The sequence below is a fragment of the Passer montanus genome, unplaced genomic scaffold (assembly GCF_014805655.1).
Source record: "Passer montanus isolate IOZ18808 unplaced genomic scaffold, ASM1480565v1 scaffold82, whole genome shotgun sequence".
NCBI lineage: Eukaryota > Metazoa > Chordata > Aves > Passeriformes > Passeridae > Passer > Passer montanus.
Genome location: NW_024373479.1, coordinates 2,635,816 through 2,662,190, shown reverse-complemented (window position 1 = coordinate 2,662,190; position 26,375 = coordinate 2,635,816). Strand labels below are relative to the sequence as shown.

Sequence of the window (26,375 nt, the reverse complement as noted above, 5' to 3'; positions counted from 1 at the left end):
AGGAAATTGGCAGAAAAGAAACATGGCATAGATAATCAAGATTTTGGTCATTAAGGGTTTTGCAGGGCAGCAGAGGGGAAGTGACTCTACTCCCCTTGGGATTTTGTCAGAAGGGAAGGAAAAGGAAAAGGAAAAGGAAAAGGAAAAGGAAAAGGAAAAGGAAAGAAATATTAAGTATTACAATTGCGTCATTGTTCCACTTCAGATATTAAGAAATACCTACAAAACTTTAACATAACATTAACAAAAATGTTTATTTAAAATATTTTATGAATCAGCTGTTATACACAGAATTCTCAAGAACATTGTCTTTAATTCAAATTCAGCTTTAACTGCTACAACAGTCATTCTAACTAACACAAGCAATTTAGTTTATGTCAGAAGCTGAATGCTCTCACAGACATTGACATAACACTCTACTCTAAAATGATATTTCTGTTTGTGAGTGCCAATTTAGCAAAAGCATATAATAACAGTTTATGAACAAACACATTTCAAAGATAAGTAAGAAAATCTGAAAATGTGTGGTTGATGAACATACAGTGCAGCAATTGCAATAATGTATTCTTACAAGAAATGGAAGGAGAAGAAATGCTTTGTACTTTAACTCAAGAAACTGGAAACATTTGTCAAGGCTAAGTAGGAAAATAATTTAAAGGAAGTCAAAGGTATTCAAAAGAATGTAAATGGCTTTGTATTTTGTGTGGAAGAATGAAAACCTTTCATAGAAGGAGACGGTGATGATCTCTGATCCTGTCCAAAGGGAAATGAAAAACCAACATCATCTTTTCCATCTCCAAATGCATGGGAAGTTGATTCCGAGGGGAAGGGAAAGGTAAATGCATCCTCATTTTCTGGTTTCCCAAAGAAGCTTCCTGTATGGAATACATATAATATTTGTTATTAGATTAAATCTGAGTGAATACTGCATTCAGCATATGCTTCTTTATTAACATCCTGTGCCAAATATCCCACTGAGAATCACCCTACAGTTGTATGTTTATTGCTGCACCAGAGATTATATTTGCAGGGAGTTGTTATTACAATTGACATGGAATAAACTGTGGAGCACTTGAGGGTTTAGAACAACAAAACACTTCTGCATGATACATTTTGCAACAGAGGTATTTGTAAATAGAATCTGCAAAAGTGCTTATTTGGAGAAAAATGTGATCACTTCGACTTTGTCCTCTCCCTTGCAAGTCCTCTCATTTTGCTTCAAACACACCTAACACTATCCCTTCTTTCTTTCTTTCTTTCTTTCTCATACCTCCTCTTTTCCATGATACATCAGATGTTTAGAGCCCAAAATGCAAGGGAAGATTTGAGCTGAAGATTTAAACTAAAGGTTTAGTAAAAACACAAATGAGCACAACAAACCACGGAGCTACATTATCACAGCTGAACATCCTTTCAGACAAGCAAAGGAGCTCTGTTAAGCTGGATCACGAGCCTGTCAGTCACAGGAACACAAGCAGAAGAGAGCTGATATACACAAGTACATCTGAGTTTCAGCCTTACCAATATCTTCATGTGGGGACAGAGGGTTCAGGTTTCCCATGGAATAATTTTCCTCCATCTGAAATGTAAACAGATTTTTTATTTAACAAATTAAAAAGGCAAAAGTAAACATTAATGCTGATATGTATTTGCTTTTAGTGAGAAAAACACTGACACAGTGAATGTTAGCTTCCTTTACAAAATCTGGATTTAAAGGTATTTAGCAGTCTCTAAAGTTGCAAGGTAAGTTCTTTGATCAAATGGGTTTTATGAATTTGCATGCAGCTGCAAACACCCTTCCTCCATTCTTCTAGGGAAAAAAAACCCCAGACTGATAACAGTCCAAAAGCTGACCTGACTTAAGGCTGATTTTTTAAACCAAAATTATTCAAATCTGTGACATTTTACAAAATCTCCAAGCAACAATGCAAATACTTCTTACTGAATAGGGCCTCATATTGCCAGAAAGAGTAGCAGGATAACCACTTGTCTCTCATTAAAATGAGTTCTTAGATTTAAAATAGATACTGAAGTTCTTCAAAACTCCCATCTAACTTTAAAGAGTCCCAGATCTGCTACAGCCTGGTAAATTCTTGGTTTCTGCTGCTGAGCAGGCACAACATAATGTGGGTTCTGACAGCACTGGGTGACTGAAAACCTACCTCATTCCTAAACAATTCACAAACCACAAACCTGTGTGCTGTCTCCTACACACAGCTCATGCTATGAGACACCAGCCACAGGTATCTTGCCAAACCCAGAATGGAATGGTGCTTTCCCTCATGCCTGCTGCAGCTCCCAGCCAGTAACCACAAGACTGAGCACACCCCCTGCAACAGGAGCTACCTGGGCTCAAATCCCTCATTTGCACACTGGGTTTTGGATCTACACTCCCCAGGGATGCCTAAGCCCTGTCCTATGCACACATCCACCCTGGATCCCCAGTTATCTACCTAATAGCCCAGGAGAGGAGAAATTACCCTACAGCTCTGGAGCTAGGGAACCTGCAAAGAAAATGGAAGACCTGGATTCCATTCCCTGTTCCTTTTAGCTGCCTGCCAAGTTCCTCCATTTGAGTGTAGCTAATCCATATTTGCTGTTCAGTAACCCTAACAGACTGTCCTTTCTTCCCTTCTCACTGCTCTTCACTTCATCAAGACAAAACCACACAGGAGAAGCATGTGAGTTGTGAAGTCTGCTAGAGGACTTGGATTTTGCACTGTACCAGTGAAGCAGAAGCCTTTTGGAGAATTGAGTCACTGTATTTTTGTACATGATCCATATGAGAGAGATTCATACTTGGGTAAAAGTCATCATGGGGGGATTGCTGGGAAAGGGATTAAATATTTTCAAAGAAAATCGAGGCTAAAAGTAACCAAGACATAAAAAAAAAACATTTGCTGCAAAGATAACCAGTCTGAAAAATCTCATTCAGTGTTAATGCAGTTTTGTTCACATATTTTGCTTTGTGAAAATGTAAGGTTCACAATTAATCATTTTTACCTCATCAGATGAATTTTGTGCTCCAAACAGAGAAGAATCAAATAAATTAAAGCCAGGTGACTTCTGGGAGAAGTTCATGTGAGAAAAGAAAGCAGGAGATTTTGATGTTCCTTCTTCACAACCTAAATTTTGAATGCTGTAAATACAGAAAGGTGCAAATCAGATTAATAGTTTTCTAAGTATGTAGATGGCTTTTTTTCTTCTATTTTTCCTTTTCCTCTTTTTTCACTATTTTGCATCCATAGCTTCCATCAATAATTGCTTTTTACATCACAGAACAGATAACACAATTCTTTAAAGTAAAGGGAGGTGGTGTTCTTACCAACTCCCTGCCCTCTTAACAAATAAAAACAAAAAAGCCTGTTTAAAGATAGAAATCAGAGTGACAAATATTACTGCAGGAAAAGACAATGTGTCTCATATATTTCTAAGCAAAGTACTGGTCTTTCAAAACTGCTTCAACTGGAAATTATACTGTAGGAAGAAAATTAATATCAATCATAACTAAGGAAAAAATCTGAGTATTTTCAGAAGAGCTTTCTAGAAAATTCTTTTTCTAGTATCCAAAAAGAGCAGAAATGCTTATACAATAAGTGTGAGTACAACTTTTTGCTCATAATCAAAATAAAAGTTGAAATCATACGAGTCAAATAGAGGTGTTTTTGAGAAGTATGGGGTTTTCCCCTTTAAATCAGGTGTTTTAGGTGCTCTTAAGAAAGGTTCTGCACTTTCTTCTTCTGTGTCAGGATTATCTTCATTTGGCTTAAAACCTGTGTGCACATCCTATTAGAAAGAAATAAACAATGAGGTTTGTAACATGCAACATTTCCCAAAATATAATTATTCCTTTTAATTGTAAATATGTTCTCAGTGGAGTCAGCACTGAGCCCATTTATTTATAGTTCTGTGCAAGAAGTGAATTTTAAATGCAGACTTTTTCCAAAACATTTCATCAGCTCACATTAATGAAAATGTTATGCAACAATTGACACTTTACCAATTTCTGAGACTTGCCTCTTGCCAACTGAATCAAGTATGTCAGAATATGTTAGAATACTTTGACTATTCTAAATAAACTTCTTTCTTATGACATAAGAAATTCTTTTCTTACTTGAGATACATACGAACAGTCCATGTGCTCATCTGCTTCTTCATCAACATGTTTGGCCTCCTGGCTTGCTGCACAAAAAAGACAGCACTGCCTGTATTATAACAGCATTTTAAGCAGACACATAAAAATGACATTGTGGGAAAGAATCCTTGAGAAAAGTTCACTAGCTTGGCATTGCTATTGGTAAAGAAGTGTTCTGACTGTGGTTTTCTTAATAACCCACTTTGTGGCTCTGTCCATAACAATTCCCTCTTGTTCTGCCACTCGTTGCTGTCAAAGCATTACTCAGGCTGCTGCTTGTGGTTTGGTGTGTTCTTCAAACCTGCCCATTGTTCCCTGAGAGTGCTGTGGGTGCCTACTCCAGCTATGACCCTCTGAGAGTGCTAATAGTCAATAGAAACCAGGTGGGAACAAAATAAAGAGCACATCCGTGTGACAGTGATGAAGTGTAGTTTAAAGAATTGGGCAAGAGTCAGGATGAGAAATGAGAAGAAACATTATCAGACTTTCTGCTGTCAGAGTTTCTGCTCTAAGCTTCAGACTGTGCTATGTCTCAGGCACTGTGGGTTAAGGTCCTGTGTTTCAGCGTTCTCTTTGTAAAAAAATCTAGGCTATAATCTTTTACATGCATCTAAATTAGAAGTTTAATTAGAAAAAGAAATATTTAAACTGAAGTTCAGTTCCTTGTGATTTCAAAATCTACAGGTGGATTTGTAGCTACCCTGGCTTTTTTCTGAAAGCATTCTGCATGTTTTCTCCAGTTAATTTTCATCTTTCATAATCTTGATCTGATTCTTCAAGATGGCTAAATTACTAAATTTATTATATTTCATTTCTTTGCATTTTCTCGTGCCTTCTGGCTAGATATTAAGACTGGATTTCATTTTACCTAAGCAATTTGAGACTCAGGTGTGAATTTACAAGAGGTGTTGGACAGCTCTATTCATTCACAATGGTCAGTGCAGACTAAATCCCACATTACTGAGCAGTTAAGTTTCTATTTAAATTAGTACTCTGCCTGTCTGCTATACTCAAATTTTGAGCTAAACAATCAATGTGGAAAAGAAATGCAAATAGTGGCCCTCTCTATGTCAGAATGAAAATCTGGTCCTTAGAATTTCCTAGTTTGTAACTATATGATCCAAGCTTATAAAAAATATTACTGTAGTACTTTACCCATTACTGCATTTTCACTCTCAAACTGTTGATTGGAAGTCAACTGCTTTGGAAGATCTGACAGTCTAAAAGACAAAGTTTAATATTTGTCTAAATGTGAATAATTTCAATAAACCCCAGCCTCAAGAATGAAAGCTATTTTATTAAAGAAAAGTTACCTGAATTTCACTTGGTTTTTTATGCTCACTCTTGATGGAACTTGGGCAATTTGTGGGTGATTAGTCCCTGCAGTGTCAATAACCATCTAAAAGACAGAAAAAACTCACGTGAGGCAGCAAGTGAAATTGTCACCTCAACAATATCATTCTGATTTCTCCTTAGACTGTGGAAATCCCTTCTTTTAACCAGAAATTAAGGATCAGACAATGTAAAAACTTTTTCTTTATTTTACCTACATTTTGACAGCATGATACCGTGTATTCTGTAATTTTTTAATATTTAGTCACAGCACTGCTAACTAGACGTGTTTAATTAACTTTTCTGTAACACAATAGTGCTGTGCCATTTACAAACTTCATGCAGGTTTGCTGCTGCTGCAGCCTGGTTGCTCGTGCTTGAGAACACAGAAGGGGCTGAGGCCAGGCCTGGCTCTGCCTCTGGAGGCCAACTGAGCATCCACATCAGTCTCAGTCCGCACAGGTCTCATGTGGGGATTGAAAAACTGCAGAAAACATGGAAATACTCCCAACCTCACAGATTTTCATCAGATCAGAGGCCATCACTCTTCTATGCAGCAGATATTTGTGTCTTAAGGGCAGGGTGAGGAATCCATGTCTTGGCATCAAATAACACGTTATTTTGCAGGGAGTGTCTAGTTCTTGTTTGTTTTTAATTAACAAAATGTATCAAACTGAGTTCTATCCAGGGTAGGGGACAAAAGAGCTGGTTCTGCAGAATCTGCCTCCATTCAACTCCTGTAGTGTACAGCACACCTTTACTGAAACATAGCAACCTTCTTTCTTCCAATCTTTTTATTTTTCCTCAGACTCCATCTTCTTTTCCTTGTTCCCATCACCCTTTCTTAAAGTTCTCTTAACCTTGACTTACTGCTTCCTACAATTGTCTAAGTGCAATTCTAGGTCCCAGACTGCCAGCTTCATCTCCAGATTACCCTGGCAACAGCCCTTCCATCATCCTCATCACATCCAACTCCCTAAGCCAGTCACAAATCAGAATTGCTTGCAATTTCTTCTGGTCTCGTCCCACTCAGTCCTGTTACTGTCCTTCATCTTGTTTTGTGTTATGAAGGCTTTGTCTTCTACACAGACTTCACTCTAAACCATTTAGTGATTCGCTCACCTCATTCTTCAGTTCCCTTGAAATTCTTAAGAAATCACATCTGGTTATGCTAACTTTTTTTTACCCGATTTTTTTCATTCATGAAATTTTGATTTTAAATAGATCCAGTGAGATATCCCTTAGAAAGATGGTTTAGAGATAAAAACTTCCCCAAGCTCTTGCACAGGAAACACAGTTACAAACTCTTCTACACCTTATGGCCTTACCTCCTCTGATTTCTCCATTTAATACTTTAACAATCTAATGCTCCTATGAATGGTCTTGCACTCCATGAGACTACAGGTGATTTTCACAACTTTGCAAGTTACACCTCCAGCTTTCTTCTGGATTACTTTATTGTACTTAAATAAAAAATATTGTATCTGAATAAAGCTGCAATTCACTCCACCATTTAAAAAATGTCATAGTAACTATATTCTTATGGGAGAGAGATAGAAAATGGAGCTGTGGGCTCCTGCAGTGCACCAAGGAATTGTTAATGGTTTTATTCCTCTCAGCCCAGATTTCCTTTTCTGGTCAGAATGGAGCTGTTAACTGTGGGCTGTCCTGTACACTCAGTCCTTTAATGAAACCCTTCATTATGGAGTGGATGGTTCATGATTCATCAGTAACAGAAGGTTCTGATCCTCCTTTAGAGTTCCAAATATTTGCTACATACAGAATCTACAAAGGTGATTTTAAATGCTAAAAACTGTTCTACAAAATGACTTGGTAACATGGTCCACCTCGATTTCGGCATTAGAATGAGCTTTGTAAGAACACAGATATTTTCAGAATGAAAAGGCATCAAAGATTTTTGTTGTCATTATCAAAAGATTGCAGATTACCATGATTAGCAATTTGCAGTGCTAACAGGTTTTATGTTAGATATCATACCATGAGGTATATTTGAAGTGTTTTAAATTTAAACAACCACATAAAACAGATTATATAACTTCATATTTTTACCAGAGGGAGAGCAACACACCTGTGATAAATTTTCTGCAAGGTTGGAGGAACTGCTGGTAACCACTGAAAGTTCCACTGATTTCTCTTTTTCTCCTTTCCCTAAATTTACAAATATTACACAATATTGTCAATAAGATTAAGTATCTAAAGTATGGCATTGTTAAACAGAACTTGGGAACAAACCCTATACATTTTTCTTTTAATAGAGAGAAAAAATAACTTATCACAAAGTATGAAAGTACCAAACAAATAACAGTTGTTTAATATTTACTGTACTAATGCAAACAGTGTTAAAGGTATTTCAGATTTGAGATTAAATTATTTTCAGATGTTTCTGACACCACACATTGGGTGTATCTGTCAGGTTACTTTACTCATTGTACAGATAAGGGAGAAATCAGATACACTAGATTTCCAGAACATAAAAAAGGTAAGCACCCAACTTCCATTGAAAGCCTGGCTTCAACTATAAATAGGTGAGCAGTTCACTAGATTTCTTATCATCACTTAACCATTCTTTTGCACAAAAATTACCCAAAATGCTTACTGAAGTCATTAAACACACTGCACCTGTTTCTGGTCTTTGCTTTGAGAATCTAAAACTCTGTACAGACTGGACAAATTTCTGAGGAATGCAAGGGACATGCAATGTTTTATACAGCTGATGTCTCCACTTTGGCAAAGATGGCTGTTCACGCTCTTCAAACACCCTAAACAAATTTAAATTAAAAAGAAAACTTACTCATTGCAAAAGAAAAGCAATCATAAAATATAGCTGCTTCAAATAAGTGGGATTCTCAAGGGCATTGGGTGCTGTCAGGGAAGTTCTACCACTTTCAGCACCAGTAGTTGACAAAAATGAGGTTTTCTTTAAATAATATCAGAGAGAGAATATCTTTGAAAAAGAAGCCATAAAGGAGTAATAAGCCAATCATAAGAACATTGTTGGCTTAAATTTTGTCAGTATCAAAGAAAAGTATTAGGGTTGTGGAGTTTTGCACTTTAATCAAAGTGCCTCATTATTGTAGTTCTGAAATCACATTTGCACATTTAAAACCACTTTTTCTCTCTCTGAGATTGTCTGGAATACTCACACTACGCATACACAAAAGAGAAAACTGCAGCAAGTGTTTTCACTTGTGGGGTAATTATCGGTGTAGGGTAAATAGCCCTTTACAGTGCAGAAAGACAAAGGTTAGCAGAACAATGAAGAGTAAAGTGGCCGTTTGGCACAGGAACATTTACTATTTTTTAGAATAATGAGTTCTATTTTATTTTCTCTCTGGCATTTCTGCTTAGTGCCTCTGTGCTTCTAGCTACAACATCTGGTTTGTAGTTGACTGAACAATGCTGTTCAGAACAAATGAAGAACTGAGTCAGTCTTTTTGTTCTTCTTGAGATTCTACATACACAAAAATAAATCAAATGTAGGATACACTTTATAAGATATTGTGGAGTAAAATTAGCAACACTAATTAAAAAATACCAGTGATAAGCCTGGCTAAATATAAGGACCTAACACATTAAACTCATATACATGGATGTGAGCTGTGTAAACTGTGCTCTTGTAAACCCCCGAAAGCACCTCAGCCAAGTGTCTCTGATGAAAAGGTCTATTTTCTCTTGCAGTTACATTTATACCTGGTGCTGTGCTGGACTGAGACTGAACAAACTGTACAAAACATCTACCACCTAAAAACCTAAAATCCAAAGTAAATATTTCAGTTGCATCAGTTCTAGATAAACGTGTGTCAAGAATGAATACTACAGAAAACAAGATGTGTGTGCCTGGTGTATCTGTAAATTCAGATACAGGGAATCAAAAGCAAGGAGAAATCAAAACAGAGCTAAGCACAGAACTCTGGCTGAAACTGTTCCACTTGGTTCCAAATGGCTCATTTTACCAAAATCATCATTCAAATATCAGTTAAAAAAGGCTGCTGTGGCTGAGGTCATCAGTTAGACTGCAATAAATAGGGGGGGGTTGTGGTTGGGGGTCTTTTTTGTTTGGTTGGTTTGGGTTTTTTCCCAGAACTCAGGGTGTCAAACTCTGTTTTTAAAAGTTCCTGGAGTCAGTTGCCTTGTGCTTCTGCAAAGCCTAGCAGACAACACTATAGTTCTAAAGACTTACTCTCCATTAAATAAAAAAATCCTCTTACAATGCATATCTATACAGAATAACACTTCAAAGGTAGAGTTACAAACCAAACTCAGAAGTTCTTGAGATGTTCATTCTTTAAGTAACAAAGCCTTCCAAAAGAGCCTGCAGTTAAACTCTGTGCATATGCAGTACACCTGCTCTCTTCCCTCCACAGAAGCACTAATGAAATATAAACCATGCACATCTTCTCTGACATTAATTAATACCACTGGAAGAAAACTAAAACTGCATCATGAAGCTCAAAACAATCCAAATTGCAGCAACAAGAATAATAATTTTTCTTCTTTTTCTACTTCACTGTTAGTAGACACCTGAGTAGATAAAAATTCTTTATCTTGATCCATACTGCAGGGGTTTTTTAAAGTGCAAAGACAAAAACAGATATTCTTCAGCCAAAATAAATTACCATCTTCTTGGTAGTATTTTCTTTTTTGTAGCATAAAGGAATCCAAGGATTAATATTAATTTCCACAACAGGAATCAAGTGTATCTCATTATACAGATGAAGAATGACACCTTCTGTGGTATTTACAGTTACTGAACCCATGTTCAGTATTCTCATCAGGAGCATTCTTTTGAGTTGGCTCTTTATATATGTTTACATTAGAAATCCAGAAACAACTTCATAAGTACTTTTCTAAGATTTATATTAGCAGGTTTTTTCATTGCTCAGTTAATCACTTCTGATGCAAAGATGCTGCAAGAACTGCAACAATCCACCATGGAATCTCCTTTCTCTGAGATGTTGCAAAAAGCTCTCACTTGGAAAGTAAGAGGTGGAATTAATACATGACCAAATTGGAAAGAAAAAAGCAATAAAGAATTATGGAGTCATAGAATTAAATCTCTCCCAACCATTTTACAAAAGTAGAGAGAGTGAACACTATATATGCCATAGCACAGTTCAACTACCAGCCTTTCTATGTAATAAATTGAATATTTAATTGAGAAATCAAGACCAGAGCTTCAAAAAGAGCTGAGTCCTGTTTGATGATTGATGAGAACTCTTGCTTTAGAAATTAAGCTGTGGTGCTTGTCACTGTAACTGCTGAGCTGTAAATCAGTCACAAGAGCTGGTAGGAGCAGAGGAATCTGTGTTTTACACTCCTAACCAGCACCTGGCCAGACCTTAGTGATTGAAAAAACAGTGTTCCAGGTTTTTGAAGGAGCAGTTCCCACTGCCATCCTGCTGCCCAGGGCAGAACATGTATATCAGCACCTATTAATGGGCTTGCAAGTTGGCTTCTGGTCTTGAAGCCTTCCAAGCTTTTCACGGGTGTTCATCTGTACAGTGTTCTGCCCAGTGCTTTCATTGCTCTCTTCAGCTCTTTCCCTTGCTGCTGCTGCTTTCATGCTGGTCTGGACCACTTCATGGAGATTCACAGTACAATTCCTTTTTATTTCTTCTTTTTTTTGTGGCAGAAGATGAAGATATCTCCTTTCTTCAGAAAAACCTTTTTGTTCAGTAGTAACTTTGTAGTGGCTGCAGGGCAGCTTGGAAGAAATTCCTGCCTTTGGTACCCACATTCTGCTGTTGTATTTTTGTACATTTCTTTGAGTCTGCAAAGGTTTTATTTTCTATGGCTCATTTTCTCAATACACAGCTTCTGTTTGAGGTGGTTTTTTTCCAGATTTCTTTTTTTTTGTTTGGTTTTTTTTTTTTTTTACAGCTTCATATTACACCCATTTTTAACAACAATAATTACTGAAGCAGTCACTTCCACGTTTTCTAGTGAAGACTTTTCTTAATACAATGGTATCAGATAAAGATATTAAGAAACAAATTTTATGCCATTTTCTACAATCCTTTATGTTGTGGAACATACACAACTTCAGGTGAAGGCACAAGCAGACTCCATGACAGGACAAGAAATGTGCAAATGGCAGGTCTGGCTGGGCACCCTGTGGATTCCTTACCACAAGGAGCCTCACTGAGGGATTCTTACCCCTCCATACCCAGAGCATGGCTCTCTGCTTCTTACAGCAGGTCTTTAACTGGTGTTTTGTGTTCTGCAGACTGAACACTCATGGGTTTCTTTGAAAATTCAAAGAGAGTGCTTTCCATCTTTTTTTTTTTTTAACATGCCTTAAAACTAGGGGGATTTCTTGCTTCCCCACGTTTCTGTTCTTGCTAATTACAAAAATCTTACGTGAGAAGACAAAATGGGTGCAAAGGCTACACCACAAAGAAATGATCATTTAAATGATTTTTAGGTCTGTAAGAAGATATTAAAGACTTAAAAGGTCCCTGTGAAAAAAATCTTAGGAATTACTAAAATGACACTTTTTTATAGGTAAGTTCCACTAAATGCCTATTTAAAGCCCTAAAAGGATTATTTTTCAAGCACACCATAATATAAAGTCACTTAGACAAAGTCTTTCAGACATATTTGTGCTTTAAAATGGATTCTGGTCTATAAGTGCCAGCTCAACAGGAGATGTTTCAACATTCCCAAGGACTCCAGATAAGTGCAAGATAGTCCTCATGGTGATTTTCAGTCATTGTAATTGAGCTCAAATTAAAGTGAGTCCCAGCTGTAAATGATCACTGACTAATTTACTAAGCCATTAATCCTGTCTATGAAACTTTCACTCATGCTTGTTTTTAAGAACTAAATTAAGAGTTAAATTTCTTAAGTAGTTCAGAGGTGAAGCCAACTGACATGTGGAACCCTGACTCCTTTTCCAAATATATATATTTAGTAGAGTTAATGTTATTTTATCTCTGACTGCACAGTCACTGTAGTTGCATTCAAAACTGCTCACACAGATCTCTCAGCAGCAGCTGAGGAGAAAATGCTTCTACAAAATATTTTTATAGCATGTGTCCAGATACATTGAGCTTCCAAGAATCAAAACTTGTCACTATCTTAACCCCCAGAAACATAAAACTTTTTAAATTATTAAATCGCATGACCAGGATTAGAGAAGCTTGTCAGTCCTTATTGAGCAACAATATGTGTTTTGTAGCAGTCTTTGTGCAAATAAAAGGGGATAAAAGGGGAAAAATAATTTTGAGGTGTACCTTTCCTTAAATTCTTCTGGCTTCTCAAGATTTTTCTGATTTTTTCCTTTAATCTTTTTGGAATTATTTTGATCTTCTTTAGCCTCCTTGAACCTCTTAAAATATAAAGAACAAATGGCATAAAAATTGACAAAACTTGAACTGTTTTAGCTACCTGCTGCAAAAGTTTTCTAAACCTAATGAATCAGTGCTCAGTAGTAGTTTCTGTAGCCAAGAGGTTCTGAAGAAATGAGGAAAACAAGGTTAAAAAGAGGCGATATTTTTTTGTTAGGTCAGCTGTAACAACTGGAATAAACAGAGAAGTTTTGGACAATGGGTCTAAATGTCAGAACCTGGAGCTCTTCACATGATCTCCTTCACAGCTATAAACAAATTCACCACATCTCTTCTTCCTCTCTGTTTGCACATCACAAACCACATTGGGAACTTCAGTCTGGAACCAGGAGTGTCAAAGAGGATGACAGAACATAAACAGAAAAACCACCTGTGCAAAACCTGCTGCTATCAGCACAAGGCAGTAAATGGAGTCCTTGATCTTCTGATCCAGACAGACGGGTAAAGCACCCAGATGCAATGCCATAAAAAGTTATTAAACCTTTATGAGATTGGGCTACTCAGGCTTAGAAGAGACCTTTTACAGAGGAGTAGGTCCAAAATCTATACTGATAAAATCCCTTTGATTATTTTGAAGATTCTCCCTTTGGAATCAACACTTCTCCTAGCCAATCAACCAGTTTTACTGCTGGGTGTTACATACCCACACGTGTATTATGGGAAAAAAATAAGGAGAGAATGAATTTCCATTATTCTTATTGTAAAGCACACTTAGTTAAATAAAATTCCTTTAAAACCCAGTAGGACCTGTGAAAGCTGCACACTCAAGCCCTGGGGCTCACTGAGGAGTGGCCCTGATCTATTTTCAAGTGTCTCCTCCTGAGCTGACCCCAAAACCATCATGACAAGGTGCCTTAGCAGAAAGTGTGGCACAAACTGAGGTCAGCAGAAAGGAAGCTGCAAGACCCTTCACATTCATGGCCCCCTCTTCTCCAAGAAAACATATGTGGTGCTATAGAAATGTAATTATAAGGCTGGGATCATCCTGTTGGTCTGTCAGCTTGAAAATGCACTAATTTTTGATGTTTCAGAAAATGTAACAGTGCTATGTATAACCACATATATAACACATATTTATATAAAATAAATTTAAGATACAGTTACCTTTTTTAAGCAGTCAATTTTCGTTTGTAATTCTTCTGCTTCTTTTTCCAGTTTGATGGTTTCCTGTGCAGCAGCTTCAGCAAGCTGCAAGGTTTCCTGTGTTTTTTTCCTCACAGAGGCACTTCCAAGTCATGGAATATATTTTACAACAATATATTTTTTCAAGCAAGGGATGCCATCAGACCCTGGACCTCTCTAGGCCATAACACAAATGCTAGAGTTGCAGGAAGCTGTGATAAATCTCCATTTCCTTGGCAAATCTTCAACTCTAACATCTATTAAGCTTCTCCTAAATGAAGCATTTTGATGGATATCTCATTAAATGAAATGTTGTATTCTTTACCCAAAATGCTCCCATAAATTCAAACTGAATAGCTGCATTTGACCTCCAGTTTTCTCACAGAGAAATGCCAATGCTGCCACTCTAAACATAAATATATAAATATATAAATGTATAAATATAAAACTATATAAATACAAAACTATATAAATATATAAATGTATAAATGTGTAAATATATAAGTATATAAAAATTACTATATTTCTAACAAAGTTGTGAAAGGTAAATAATAAACTTCTTTCTTGACAATGGAACAAAGAGTAGAAATCAAGGATACATGTGTACAGCCCAGTCATTTATGGATGTAAAAGGAACAGCCTCTGCAAAAAATAAAATTTACCTTCAATCTTAACTAATAAATCAATTGTCTTAAACAAATACAAGATAAATTAATAGATCAGGAGCATTCATCTTGGCTTAGTATAGATAACAAAAATTGCAGTATAACAGTAATGGCACTAAAAACAGCACTAAAAAGTGGTGAAAATTAAATTTATAATTTTGAGAGGCTCCATCTAACGAAATCTTAGAACATTTCTACCCCAAGAAGTTCAATGACAAATCTCTCCCCATTACACTTATGGGTTGGAGGAAGGAATATCAGTATGTATAATCTAAATTCTTATTTGCTACAGATTTTTTTTCTAAAAACAGTGTGACAAATAGAATATATTTTGTTAGCTTAAAGGAAACTTTGGAAAATTGGAGGTTTTCTGTATGGCACCTTTAATGTGCAGTGCACTGCCTAAAGGCTTTATTGCAGAAGCATTGACAATAGCAGTACCCATAATATCCAAGCAAGCATCTTCTTTCCATTTGTATTTTTCAAGGCGTTTCAAAACTCTCTTTTGAATTTCTTCAACTTCTTCCTTTTTTTGGTAATACTTCTGGGCAAGAGCACTTTCTGTGTATTTTTTGCGGTGTTCCTCCAAAGTCATTCTACACTGGGTTATGGAATCCTCATATATTTTCCTATAAAAATACATGTAATTTAAATTTTTCACAGGAAACCATTGTGTATAAGGAAAAAAACATATAAATTCTGGCATCAGCTCAGTTAATTTGCTGTTGTCATAGGAAGAAAAGTCAGATTATATTTAATATGGCAATATTTGGCTTTATTTTTTTATTTTCCAGCTATATTTAAGGAAGAACAGTCATCATATAAAAACCAGCCAAGCCTCCCTGTTCTGAAGGGAATACAGACCACACCATATTCAAAGGCAGCCTGGCAGAGGACAAATGTGATTTTGCCTGTGAAATTATCATGAAACTCACTGCAGGCCAAAGTCTCTGCTGGTGCATGTTGGCACAATTCCATCAGTTTTGGTGGAGCTGGATCAAAGTTACAGAGGGAGAGAATTTGGCCAAACCTCCCATATTTAGAGCAGCCTGGTGCACCACTGGACTCAGAGCTGCCTCCAAGGAGATGCTGAGTAATCTCTGCCTGCCTCAGGGAAGCCCTAAACACATACATCAGTCACACTGAAACAACAGGACTATTCACACTTAAGGTTAAGCAAACACTTAAATGTTTAAGTGGCAGAGAGCCAGAATGCTCAGCTTCTTGTGGGGCTGCCCTGTAAATTAATGTTACACTAAATCTAACTTCACTGACACCATGTGAGCACATAGCTTTGAATTACTGAAGTAGGAATCAATTAATGCAGGAAAAGCTCATGTGAGCAATGCAGGGGCAAATTTTAAAATATTAAATTATTAGTACACCTAAGGATTAGCAAGAACTTCCTTTATGGGAAAAACTATGGTGCATAAAAGCAATTAAAGTCAGAAATCCACCTCTTAACCTGCCCCTGCATTAAGGAACAGCTCTCACCACTTGCAAAGCACAGGGGACTTCCCTTTAAGGAACACATTGTATCTCAAACTGCTATTTATCATTTAATTGCAGCATGACTGAAAGGCTGCATTTGAGAATTCTGGCTGTGCCAGGCAATGGGAGAAAGAAAAACTTAATTCAATACCAGAATCTTCTGCTCTTACAAAAGGAACAAATTCACAAGGCAAAACACAGATTCTAATTTTCAAATCAAACTACACACCGGGCAAGAGTGTCTCTTAAACTGACTGTTAAAATTTAGGGAGAGAAGCTGTAGGTCAACACTGTGAAGCAAACCTAGAAATTGATATTTCCCAGACTTCACATAGAAAATGACATTAATCTATGTGCTTTTCTACACAGGTGGTCTCAGGAATCTAAGGGTTTTTGTTTACTTAATATTTCTGTATACTGCACAAAATTTTTCAGGTATGAAAGATGAAAAATATTCATTTTTATTTAATCAAATAGATGTTGCAACAATCACTGATCAAAAAATAAATTTACTATAAACTTAAAATGCATTACAAATAGATATAAATAATATAAGTAAGTAAAATAATTTGTTGTAACAGGTGTATTTCAAGTTTGTGAATATAATCCTAAAACTTTATATTCTTTTCCCAAAATCTATTTTTCACATATAATATTTGTGGCCATATATAGTATAGTAGTCTTCAGAAATCATCACTATTTTTAATATTTTCTCCAAGTAATTTACATCTTGCAGTTCATGCAGATAACACAGACTATTTAGAATTCACTGCTGTTCACATTAATCAGAAAAAGTTTTAATCTAATTACAAGAGGAAAAGGGCAGCACTCACAACCCCCTGAACACAATGTGGATAGCAATTTATTACTTTTTCCTTCTTTATATCACTTATTTTCAGGATTAACTTCCAGTTCATAAATGCATTCTTATATGTTTTTGAAAGCAATAACAACAAAAAAATGTGGAACATTTTATAAACCTCCATTATAAGTGCCTAATTAAACATGAACTGATCTGCCCATCTTTAAAACACATCTTTCCATCTAAAGCAGCATGTCCTCAGTGCCCCCAAATATCAGACTAAAAAGACCATTCAACTCATGAAGTTCTAAAGACACTTATTTTTCTTCCTAATTTAAAGATTTAGAATTTACTGAATGCACAGCCTGCTGACTTGAACATATCATCAAATGCTTTGGTGCAGAGAGACTATATTTGGGGCACAGTTTTGAAAAATGCATTAAAAAAATTAAAAAAATAAAAAATTAAAAAAAATTAAATTTATTTTGTGATTTGTACTCATGATGTCTTACAAGTAAGCTCAGGAAAACAGATCAAACACTTTCATGTTGGAACTGAAACTAGTTATCTAAAGGAGCAATTTAAAAGTAATGCTTCTTTGGCTTGTCAGCTCAGATTAGTGAAAGCCAAAAAGGCTTAATCATATACTCATAGAAAGCCAATTTAGCCTTATTTTTCACCAAATTTAGAGCTCTGAACAGGAAGAAGAAAGATAAGCTACTAAGTGAGTTAATTAAAGGCTCTCAGGCATGCTGTTTCTGCTGTCTTGGACAACTGGCAAAAAGAATGATTACAAAAAACTCAAAGGCAGTGTTTTAAATTACCTAAATTTCCAGCTCTTAACTGGTATTTAGGTATCTGGAGGGCTCTGCCATGACTTGTGCACCACGGGGCCAGCAGCCTGCACCCCTCACAGGCAGAGCAGTGCAGGTGAGCAGCCTCCCCAAACTGGAGATCACTTTTACTTTGTTCAGTAGAACTTTAGAGGATTACCTTGGCACAGCACATTTGGAACATTTCTGCGAGAATCTTCAAGGTCTGCTCTTTATTTCGTTGACTGAAGGCAGCTACATTGCACAATTAATAATTTCTTTTAAATGCTGAGTCTAATTAATGAAGATGAAACACCTGAGATGCCACTCACTGAACAGAATTGAATTTGTAATTAATGCTGACTAGAAGCTTGCCCACAACTAGTCTTAAAATGGTTTTAGACCAAGTTCTTCTGAGCCACTTACTCATTTTCCAGCACCTTAGACTGAATTGGCATGCTTTGTGATTTTTTTGAAGAATACACAGCAGTATACAAAAACTTGATTTGTATATTCTAATAATCCTATGCAATTCATATTTAAAAATAAGGAAAAGCATAAAATTGTCTGAATGTTTCTGTTACCTGAAACATTAATTGTTTTTATTTATTGGGCTTTCTTGAAACAGTAGGCAACCATACAATGTTCTGAAAAATTGTAATAGGCATTTGGGAAGCAACTTTGTTTCAAGAATTCATATTTTATCATACAAAATAATGCATGATCTCACAGTAATGTAAACAAAAATTCTTTCCATTATTCAGTCACTCGTAAGTGACTATAAACTGAAAAGTTTGCAATGATTTTTTCCTGCAGACAGCACTAGTTTTCCTGATCAGTTTAGTCAGTACTACTGCTGGAAACCTCATCTCTTGTGATCATAGATACCTCTCACATTCTGTAGCTTCCTCTAAAGCTTTCATTTCATTTTTCAAATATTCTCCATGCTTTTTAAGAATTGTATAGGTGGGCTTCCAGCTGTGGACAAAGTAAACAAAAAAAAAAAAAAACATATTAGTGATCTTTCTTAGTAAAAAGCATTTAGAAAAGAAGACATCTAGTTACTTTAGCTAGCTTACAAGTGATTAATTAATTTTTTGAAAGTTAAACATAAATGGATTTAGTACAGAAATCTTTTGCAGGCATACATCTATTCTGTTAATATTTTAAACCTGCAAATTCAAGAAAAAAAGAAAATACATCTTTATTTAGGATTAAGAAACATTACAAAGCACTATTTAAGAAATTAATAGAATGAGCTTCACAAATTTTTGGAGCTAATGCTAAGTTATGAGGCATCTAAATCCACGCTTTATGTCCTCAACACATCACCATCAATAAATCCTTTAGATATGTTGAATCTTCTTCTTGGAGACACCCACAACTTCATTCTCACCAGTATCACCAGCATTTATCTCACACCTAAATGCAAGAAGCAGTTACAAACTCAGAATTTCCTCCATTTGCTAAGCAAGTCCTACTCAGACGGCATCAAAGTGACTTTCCTGCAGCAGGATGCTGTAGATGGCACTGAGAGCAGAGCAGCTTCACAGAATTCTTATGACTTATGAAAGAGCAGGACTTTCTCAACATCCAGGCATTAGAGATACCTCTGCCTTGGATATGGCAATACCAGAAAAAAGGCAGAGAGACTTTGTGATTCAAGTGAAATTCAGATGGGATATTTAGGAGAGGGATATTAAAGTTTTTGAAAAGAATGAATCCTGTCTGGAAAAAAAAAGTATAAAAAGCATGAACCATCCAGCACTCCTGGCACAAATTGTTGGACACCACTGGTGATTAAAAGTGGAACTACAAAATGTTACTTCACCATATCTCCTGCAAATTCAGCAGAAAGCTGAATTTCAAAAGGGTCAGATTTTTTCAAAAGCAGAAACCAACATATTTATATAAAAAAGTGCTTGCACACCAGACACTGTTGTGTTCTTTTACTCAAAAAACTCCATTACTTTCCTTGGAGGAAAAAAAACCTGAGATGTAAAATTCATAGAGATTTTATTAATAAGAGCACAAGCCATGCTGTGAGTTACATTTTTTGTTCACATCTATTGTGTGGACATGGAAAAAACATGGTACAAGAACAGTGGTTTGTTAACACAACCAGGCATGCAGGATTCAAGCAGCTCATTTACTTGTTTGCAAAATGCATCACTATGGATTATGGATGTCCTTGGTAGCCATCACATTTATTTGTCCCTCCTTTCATCAGCCAGGGAATAGAAAAGATCTTTAACCACTCTACTCTGAAAGCAATAAAATTATCCTGCAGTTTGTCTGGGGACAAGACAACAATTTCTTTTCCTAACTAACAACATTTTGAATTCATGTGGCTTTTTTAAAATTATCTTCTATTTCTATTAAATCCCAGCATCCTTTCATCCAAATTTAAAAATTGTAAGAGAAACAATAAAATTGGAATAGGTCACATCAGCAGCATTTCATCCCTTCTTACTGCTCTGGGATCAACATTTCTAGTTTGAATCCTTCAAGAAACTAAATATTAGCGAAATGTCATCACTTGTCTAAAAATATGTTTCATTTGGGTCATTTTCTGCCTTCAGGTCTTTTTTACAGAGACCAATATGGATTTCTTCAGAAAACACAGTATTATCCCAATACATCTATCCCATAAATCATATTTTTTCTAGATTTGCTGAATATAAGAACCTTGTATTTTGTTCAAGTCTTCTTGTATCCCAGACAAAACATCATTTCTCTGAGAGCTCTATTGAGCTCTATCACTGGCAATTAGTCAGCTGTGAGGGTGATTGTGACTCCAAAACAGAATCTGAATTTACAAAACCAACATTAGAATCATGTCCAGTATAGATGGAGTGTCAACTAGAATAAATTTTAGAAGTTTGGGGTGATTCTACTGTGTAAGTGCTCTAATTGTCTGATCTTATAGCCAGGGCTTGTTTATTGCAATTTTCAGTCTGTCGTTAAATGACATTTCCAATAATTTAAGACACAAAGTCTCTACTCTTCTGCAAGCATTGTCCTTCTATGAATACATGTATTCATTAATGAGTCACTTCTCATTTTCAGTCTCTTTACACTAATGCCATTAATTATTCTTTGTAGGACTTGAGCCAAAACCCATTGAATTCAATGATTAAAATTTAGATCAGATCCTTAGTTCTACCCTTAATTTTTTACTCCTTCATTTGCATCACTTAACAGTTTGTCATTTGCAAACAGATTTGCAGCCTCAAAAAGATATCAAAGGAAGCAGTGTGGATAGTTTCATAAACTTGTGTAAGTGTTCATTTTATACTACATTGGAGGCAAAAACTTAATGTAATGGAAAGATTGGATATTTTTTACCAAGGTCAGACCTTTTCCCAACTCATTTAATGGTAAAGCTACAAATCAGTATTGAATGGCAATTCATTCAAATAAGCCAGCCACTACACCCACTTTATTCACTAATGATTTCATTCTTTCTTTTTCTCTCTGAGAATTCAAAATAATCCTAGAAAGGAACCCCAATGCAATCTTCACTTCTCTCTATTCTCAGAAACACCCACACTCCCCATTCACATTGCAAAAAAAAAAAGAAAAAAATTCAAATGTATGTCATATATATTTTTATTGAAATACTTGCCTTTAGATAGAGAATTGTAAGAAAACAAAACAGAATTTGCCAACAAATCCTCACTCCAGCTTCTGAGGAGCTAGTCAGATTGTGGAGAAATGGAAAACTCTGGTGGATTTTATCACCTGGGACAAACTCTCTGTATTGTCAAATACAGATTTGCCTTTTCAGATACCCTAGCAAACACCTGAGGTTTTAATTTTTAAAAATTACATGTCAGGAAGATAAAACTCCTTGTAGCTAAATTGTGTCTTGAAAAGCTTCTAATTACTAAGATCCAAAAGTGATCAGCATTTAAAACTTGAACTAATTATCTGATACAAACATTTATGTAAGGAAAACTGTGAACAGCAGCCCATTGCATTCATCAAAACATTATGCCCAGAAGACAAATTTTGCAGTCTGGAGCAAAACTGATACTGGAATCTGCCAGCAGAAACACACATGTGTGTATGGAGAGGCAGTTAGGGCACATCTTGTGTAAAAATAAGTATAGGACAAAAAGTAACTTAAAACATGTTGTGAAGAAAGAATAGAAATATTTTCAATTTTAGGAAGACTTTTTTTAACAGCATTCTTAATACTGGTCAAATTTGACAAAAGTCAGATGCATCCAAGTGTAGAAAAATTTGCTTCTATTACCTTACTACATTAAGACTTTAGCGTGCTGCAAAGATAGTACTTGTGATCTTCTGGAAACTGGAGATTTTAATTAAAAAAAACCACAAAATTAAATGTAGTCTGCTTTTCTATAATTCTTTTTCAGCCGATGGGTAACACTGTAATTTTTATACCTAAAGATTTGCAGTTTAAAAAACCAGAATACTAAAGTATTCTTTAGTACAGAACACACCCACACTTATTTTTCCCTTCCTTCCTCACTGATTTCCTTAGTGGCAGGCACTGCTCAGAGCTCAGGCTCTCTCATACTCACGCATCACAGTGCTTCTTGCTGCTTTCATTCTGCTTCTGCAAATCAGCAAGTGCCTCATTGCCTTTTTTTATATTTTCCTCCAACCAAGCAATCTGATTCTTCTTTTCTGTGATTTTTTCTGTGCACACTGAAATTAAAAATAAATTTAAAGGTATATGAATGCACTTTCAACAAATCCATGAAAAAATGAGTCTACATTTATATTGATTCTTTCCAAAAAACTTAACCTCCATAATTCCAGGTGAGTGGACAGCCTGCAGTTAAGCAGGAAGGTAACAACAAAGTGAGACAAAACATAGGGATTTTCAGCTGTGTGGTGAGTACCTTAATTATCATCTAATATTGTGAGACTGCCATGATTTGTGCTGTTTCTGAATCCCAGACTGTATAGAACTGTTACAGAAGTAACTGTTAGTGGTATGCCCCAGTTCGGTGTTCCCACTGAAACACTCCAAACCATGCACTGCTCACTCACTCTCTAGAGCCAGGACCCTCTTTCAAACATTTGTATTCTTTTGCAGAAGCCCAGAATGTTAAATATTCTGAGTGGGGAAGCTGACTACAATAAAAGAAAAATAAAAACATCACGAAAGGTATATAAGCAATTAGTGGAAAAGAGAAAGAGAAAGAGAAAGAGAAAGAGAAAGAGAAAGAGAAAGAGAAAGAGAAAGAGAAAGAGAAAGAGAAAGAGAAAGAGAAAGAGAAAAAATAAAAAGGAATTTTACTCAATGTAGGAATATGCAATCTCTGATAAACTAATATAGGACACAGGTTAATTAATTAAAGAGTGCTTTATAATAACAGGTTCTCAGGGACTAGGATATTTGTGGAGATTCTTAAGGCAAGCTCTTTATTGTCAGCCTCTTCTGACAGCAGACAGCTGATAACACTTTCTGAATGAGTGGCTAGAGAGAATCCATGTTGTTGCACATGACCAGTGTTCTCTTCACAAGTAAAAGCTGTGAGAGCTCTCATGCATGCTCACCTTGCAATGCAATAGGCACAACTTGGTGAATGCTTTTTCTCTGCATTTTTTAATTCTTTTTTTTTTCTATGCAAGATTTCAGATTAATCAGTCCTAAATCACCCCTTGCTGTCACTGCTGCCCTGAAGCACTAAATGCCAGAGCAGGTGGCCCTACACAGAAGTCAATCACATCCTGCCCTTTTCTCCTCTCCTCCACTGGGAAAGCATCTTAGTGATGCAACGTGGGTCTTGACTTGTTGGAATTACTGCTCTGGAGCTTCAGTTCATCCTGGACTTTGGCTCTGGTTTTGCACTACTTGTTATATATTAATTTTCCACAGCATCTGCATTTTTAGCAGAAAATAAACCACTTCTCACAGAGAAATGCCAGTCAGTGAAAAGTAAAAATTTCCCAATGTAATTTAATATCTTGGGTTATCCTTGGGTTATCTTCAGTCCCTTAATATTTTCAATATCTAAAGTCAATAATTTGCCTTTACTTAGAGTAAAGTATAAATATTGACATGTTTTCATTTCTGCAAATAAACAGCTGAGTATGGCAGAACAGTGTAGACAACTTTTTGAGATTTACCAAAATGTAACATAACATAATCAACAAAATATACATTTCACATCTCATTTAGTACTTTTTACAGATAAGCACTTCTGTGAGCTGTTCAACTCCCCCTGTGCTTCCACAAGGACCTGGTGGGTGAGATCCATCTCACCCCACAGTGCAGGGACCTTCTTCAGAACAGCACACCATGGCTGCAGCTACACCCAGCCCAGACAAGCTGACACTTTTAAAGTTTACTTTATCTAACCCACTTTAAACTGTTTCTTCAGGATGAGGTAAATCACATCCTAAAAGTGCCAGTTTCCCTCCACTGGTGAGAAAGAGACTGTAGCCAAATAGCCTGATGAATCTCACACCAAAAGTCCAAGGCTGAATGCTACAGCTGTTCATCTGCCAAGTAATACTCACACAGACACAAAATTACATCAGTGGTACTATTTTTTGCTAAGTTTTTGGAAGGCTTAACCCAAACTGCTAAAAGCCTGAGTGTTGGCTGTGTGTTTACACATATTTAGGTATCTCTGAACACAAAAGCAGCTATGCCATGTTACTACACAGCCCTTGGATTTTCCCTAAGAGCATTTACCCTAAGCCTGCATAAATGTTAATAAAAACCTTATCTCTGAGGTTCAGTTGTGTGACTGGAGAGTTAAACCAGAATCCGAGGTGTGCCAGATTTAGTGGTACAGATGTTTTCATGTTTAAGGTGTTTCAGTTGAATTGTGATAATCTTCTTAATGAATAATTACTTGCTTGGACATATCAGTGAAAATTATTAGAAATGTTATAATCAAAAAGAACACCAATTAGACCAGAATTTTCTCTTCTGCTTTTTTTTTTTTTTAATGGAGGTTATGTGCTTGAATATCTACCTATGAAGTACCAGAGGTGAGCACAGATGTGGTAGAGAAACTATTCTTCAGACTTCATGAAGTGATCCCACATAGCAGTATGGTTAAAAAAATCAGTCCAGACGTAAGTCCATAGTATTGTGTTGTCTGTAAACCCTGGGAGAGAGCAAATTTGATGCAGAGCAAGACTTTGGGTTTACTGTTTTGAATTTCAAATAAAGCAACCAGCTGCTTGATTGCAAAAAAAGAAGAACAAGGCTTGAGTACGTAGCAGCAACTGAGAGAACTTTCATTATTTCCAGAAAACAGAAAGAGAGAAGATGCAGTGAGGCAGAGGTCCAAATCTGGAAAGAACAAAAAACATGAAGAAAGAAAGGGAGGCAAGTGGCAGATGCATTGAGCAAGCACAGCTGAATCAAAGGGCTGCCAGTGACTGTGAGGAGCTGCAGAGTCAGAGCAGGAAATGGCGCAGCATGAAACTGGCTGTCCATGAGGCAGCTGAGCAGCCTCAGCTAAAAGTGGCGAGCAAAAGCAAAGTCTGCTGGGGAGAATGAGCAAGAATTGATGGCTAAAGATGAGGCAGGGTGAGAGCAGGACACGGGACAGCTTCCATTGTTTATCCTGCTTCCGCCCCCGAGACACAGAGCATGTCCCAGGATTAACAAAACCAAATCAGTGTTCAGCATCCAGTAAAATGATAATTGATCATTACTCACAATTTATCTGATGATCCACATGTTCCTTAGCGCTGCGATTTTTTTCTATCTGGGAAGCTTAAAAAGAAAATTAACCCTTCATTATATACATATGTATGAGTGGAGCTATGAAACAAACATATGTTGTGCAGCATTAATTGCACAAACTCTGATTAACAACTATTTCAGCAAAATATCTAAATAGAAATTTTACTATTACAAATAGTTTACTCCTCTCCACAACCTCCCAGCTAACATTATGTAGGCAAAGAACAAAAGCTTAATATAATACATTTATTTGAAGTTAATATAATTGTTTAAAGCGGAAAATATCACTGAGTGCAGTGGATTAGTAATTGTTAATAAAAAATGTATGATATAATGACCTACCTAGCTTGACCAGAATTTTGTCCAAGTTGATCGAAACCTTGTCGCTCATTGCTTAAACTTCAAAAGAAAAATGCAATTCAAGGATTTACACAGTCAAAAACCTTGTTGATACAATAAACAAGTCAAAATTGCAAGACAATACCACACATTTTCACATAAAAGGGAGTAAAGTAGCTTTAACCGCATTTTAATTACTATCTAGTGGAACCAATTTTCTCACTAATGGTGGTAAGTGACTTGTAAGAGTCTAAAGCACAGTTAGGGAAAAGGACATTTATCATTCAGGTAAAGCGTTGCTCCTGCAGCAGTTCTATTTGAGATGTTTAATGCTCTCAGAAGGCACTGAAGAATGCAAGGAGGGATGTTTGTGTACTAGATGTGTAGCCTGTACTCCCGCTGGTTACTAAGCCTACGGACTGCTGTGCTGCTGATGGAAAAGCTCCTTCAGCATCCTGCACACTCCTCCTGTACAACCCCCAAGTCCATTTAAACCAGAGGTGTGGGCATGCTAGGTGTGATTAAAGGCAGAATTCTCACTAAATGGAAAACGGGCTGTTATAAATCCTTTCTTCTGTTTGTACCGTGCTGCTATGTGCAGAAATCCGGTTTTTAGA

General features: G+C 36.3%; 1 protein-coding gene across 1 annotated transcript; it reads right to left on the bottom strand.

Moving 5' to 3' along the window:
- Positions 1-463: 463 nt before the first annotated feature.
- Positions 464-25,810, bottom strand: CUNH14orf39 (chromosome unknown C14orf39 homolog). Its single transcript, XM_039733074.1, has 17 exons — positions 25,762-25,810; positions 25,393-25,449; positions 22,283-22,409; positions 18,618-18,707; positions 15,066-15,253; positions 14,559-14,601; positions 13,942-14,062; positions 12,724-12,818; positions 8,108-8,247; positions 7,557-7,636; positions 5,449-5,534; positions 5,291-5,355; positions 4,115-4,182; positions 3,647-3,786; positions 3,004-3,139; positions 1,522-1,579; positions 464-875 (listed from the first exon to the last, which is right to left on the bottom strand). The coding sequence occupies exons 1-17, from the start codon at positions 25,808-25,810 to the stop codon at positions 673-675; spliced, it is 1,746 nt and encodes a 581-aa protein (XP_039589008.1). The 3' UTR covers positions 464-672.
- Between the last annotated feature and the right edge of the window lie 565 nt (positions 25,811-26,375).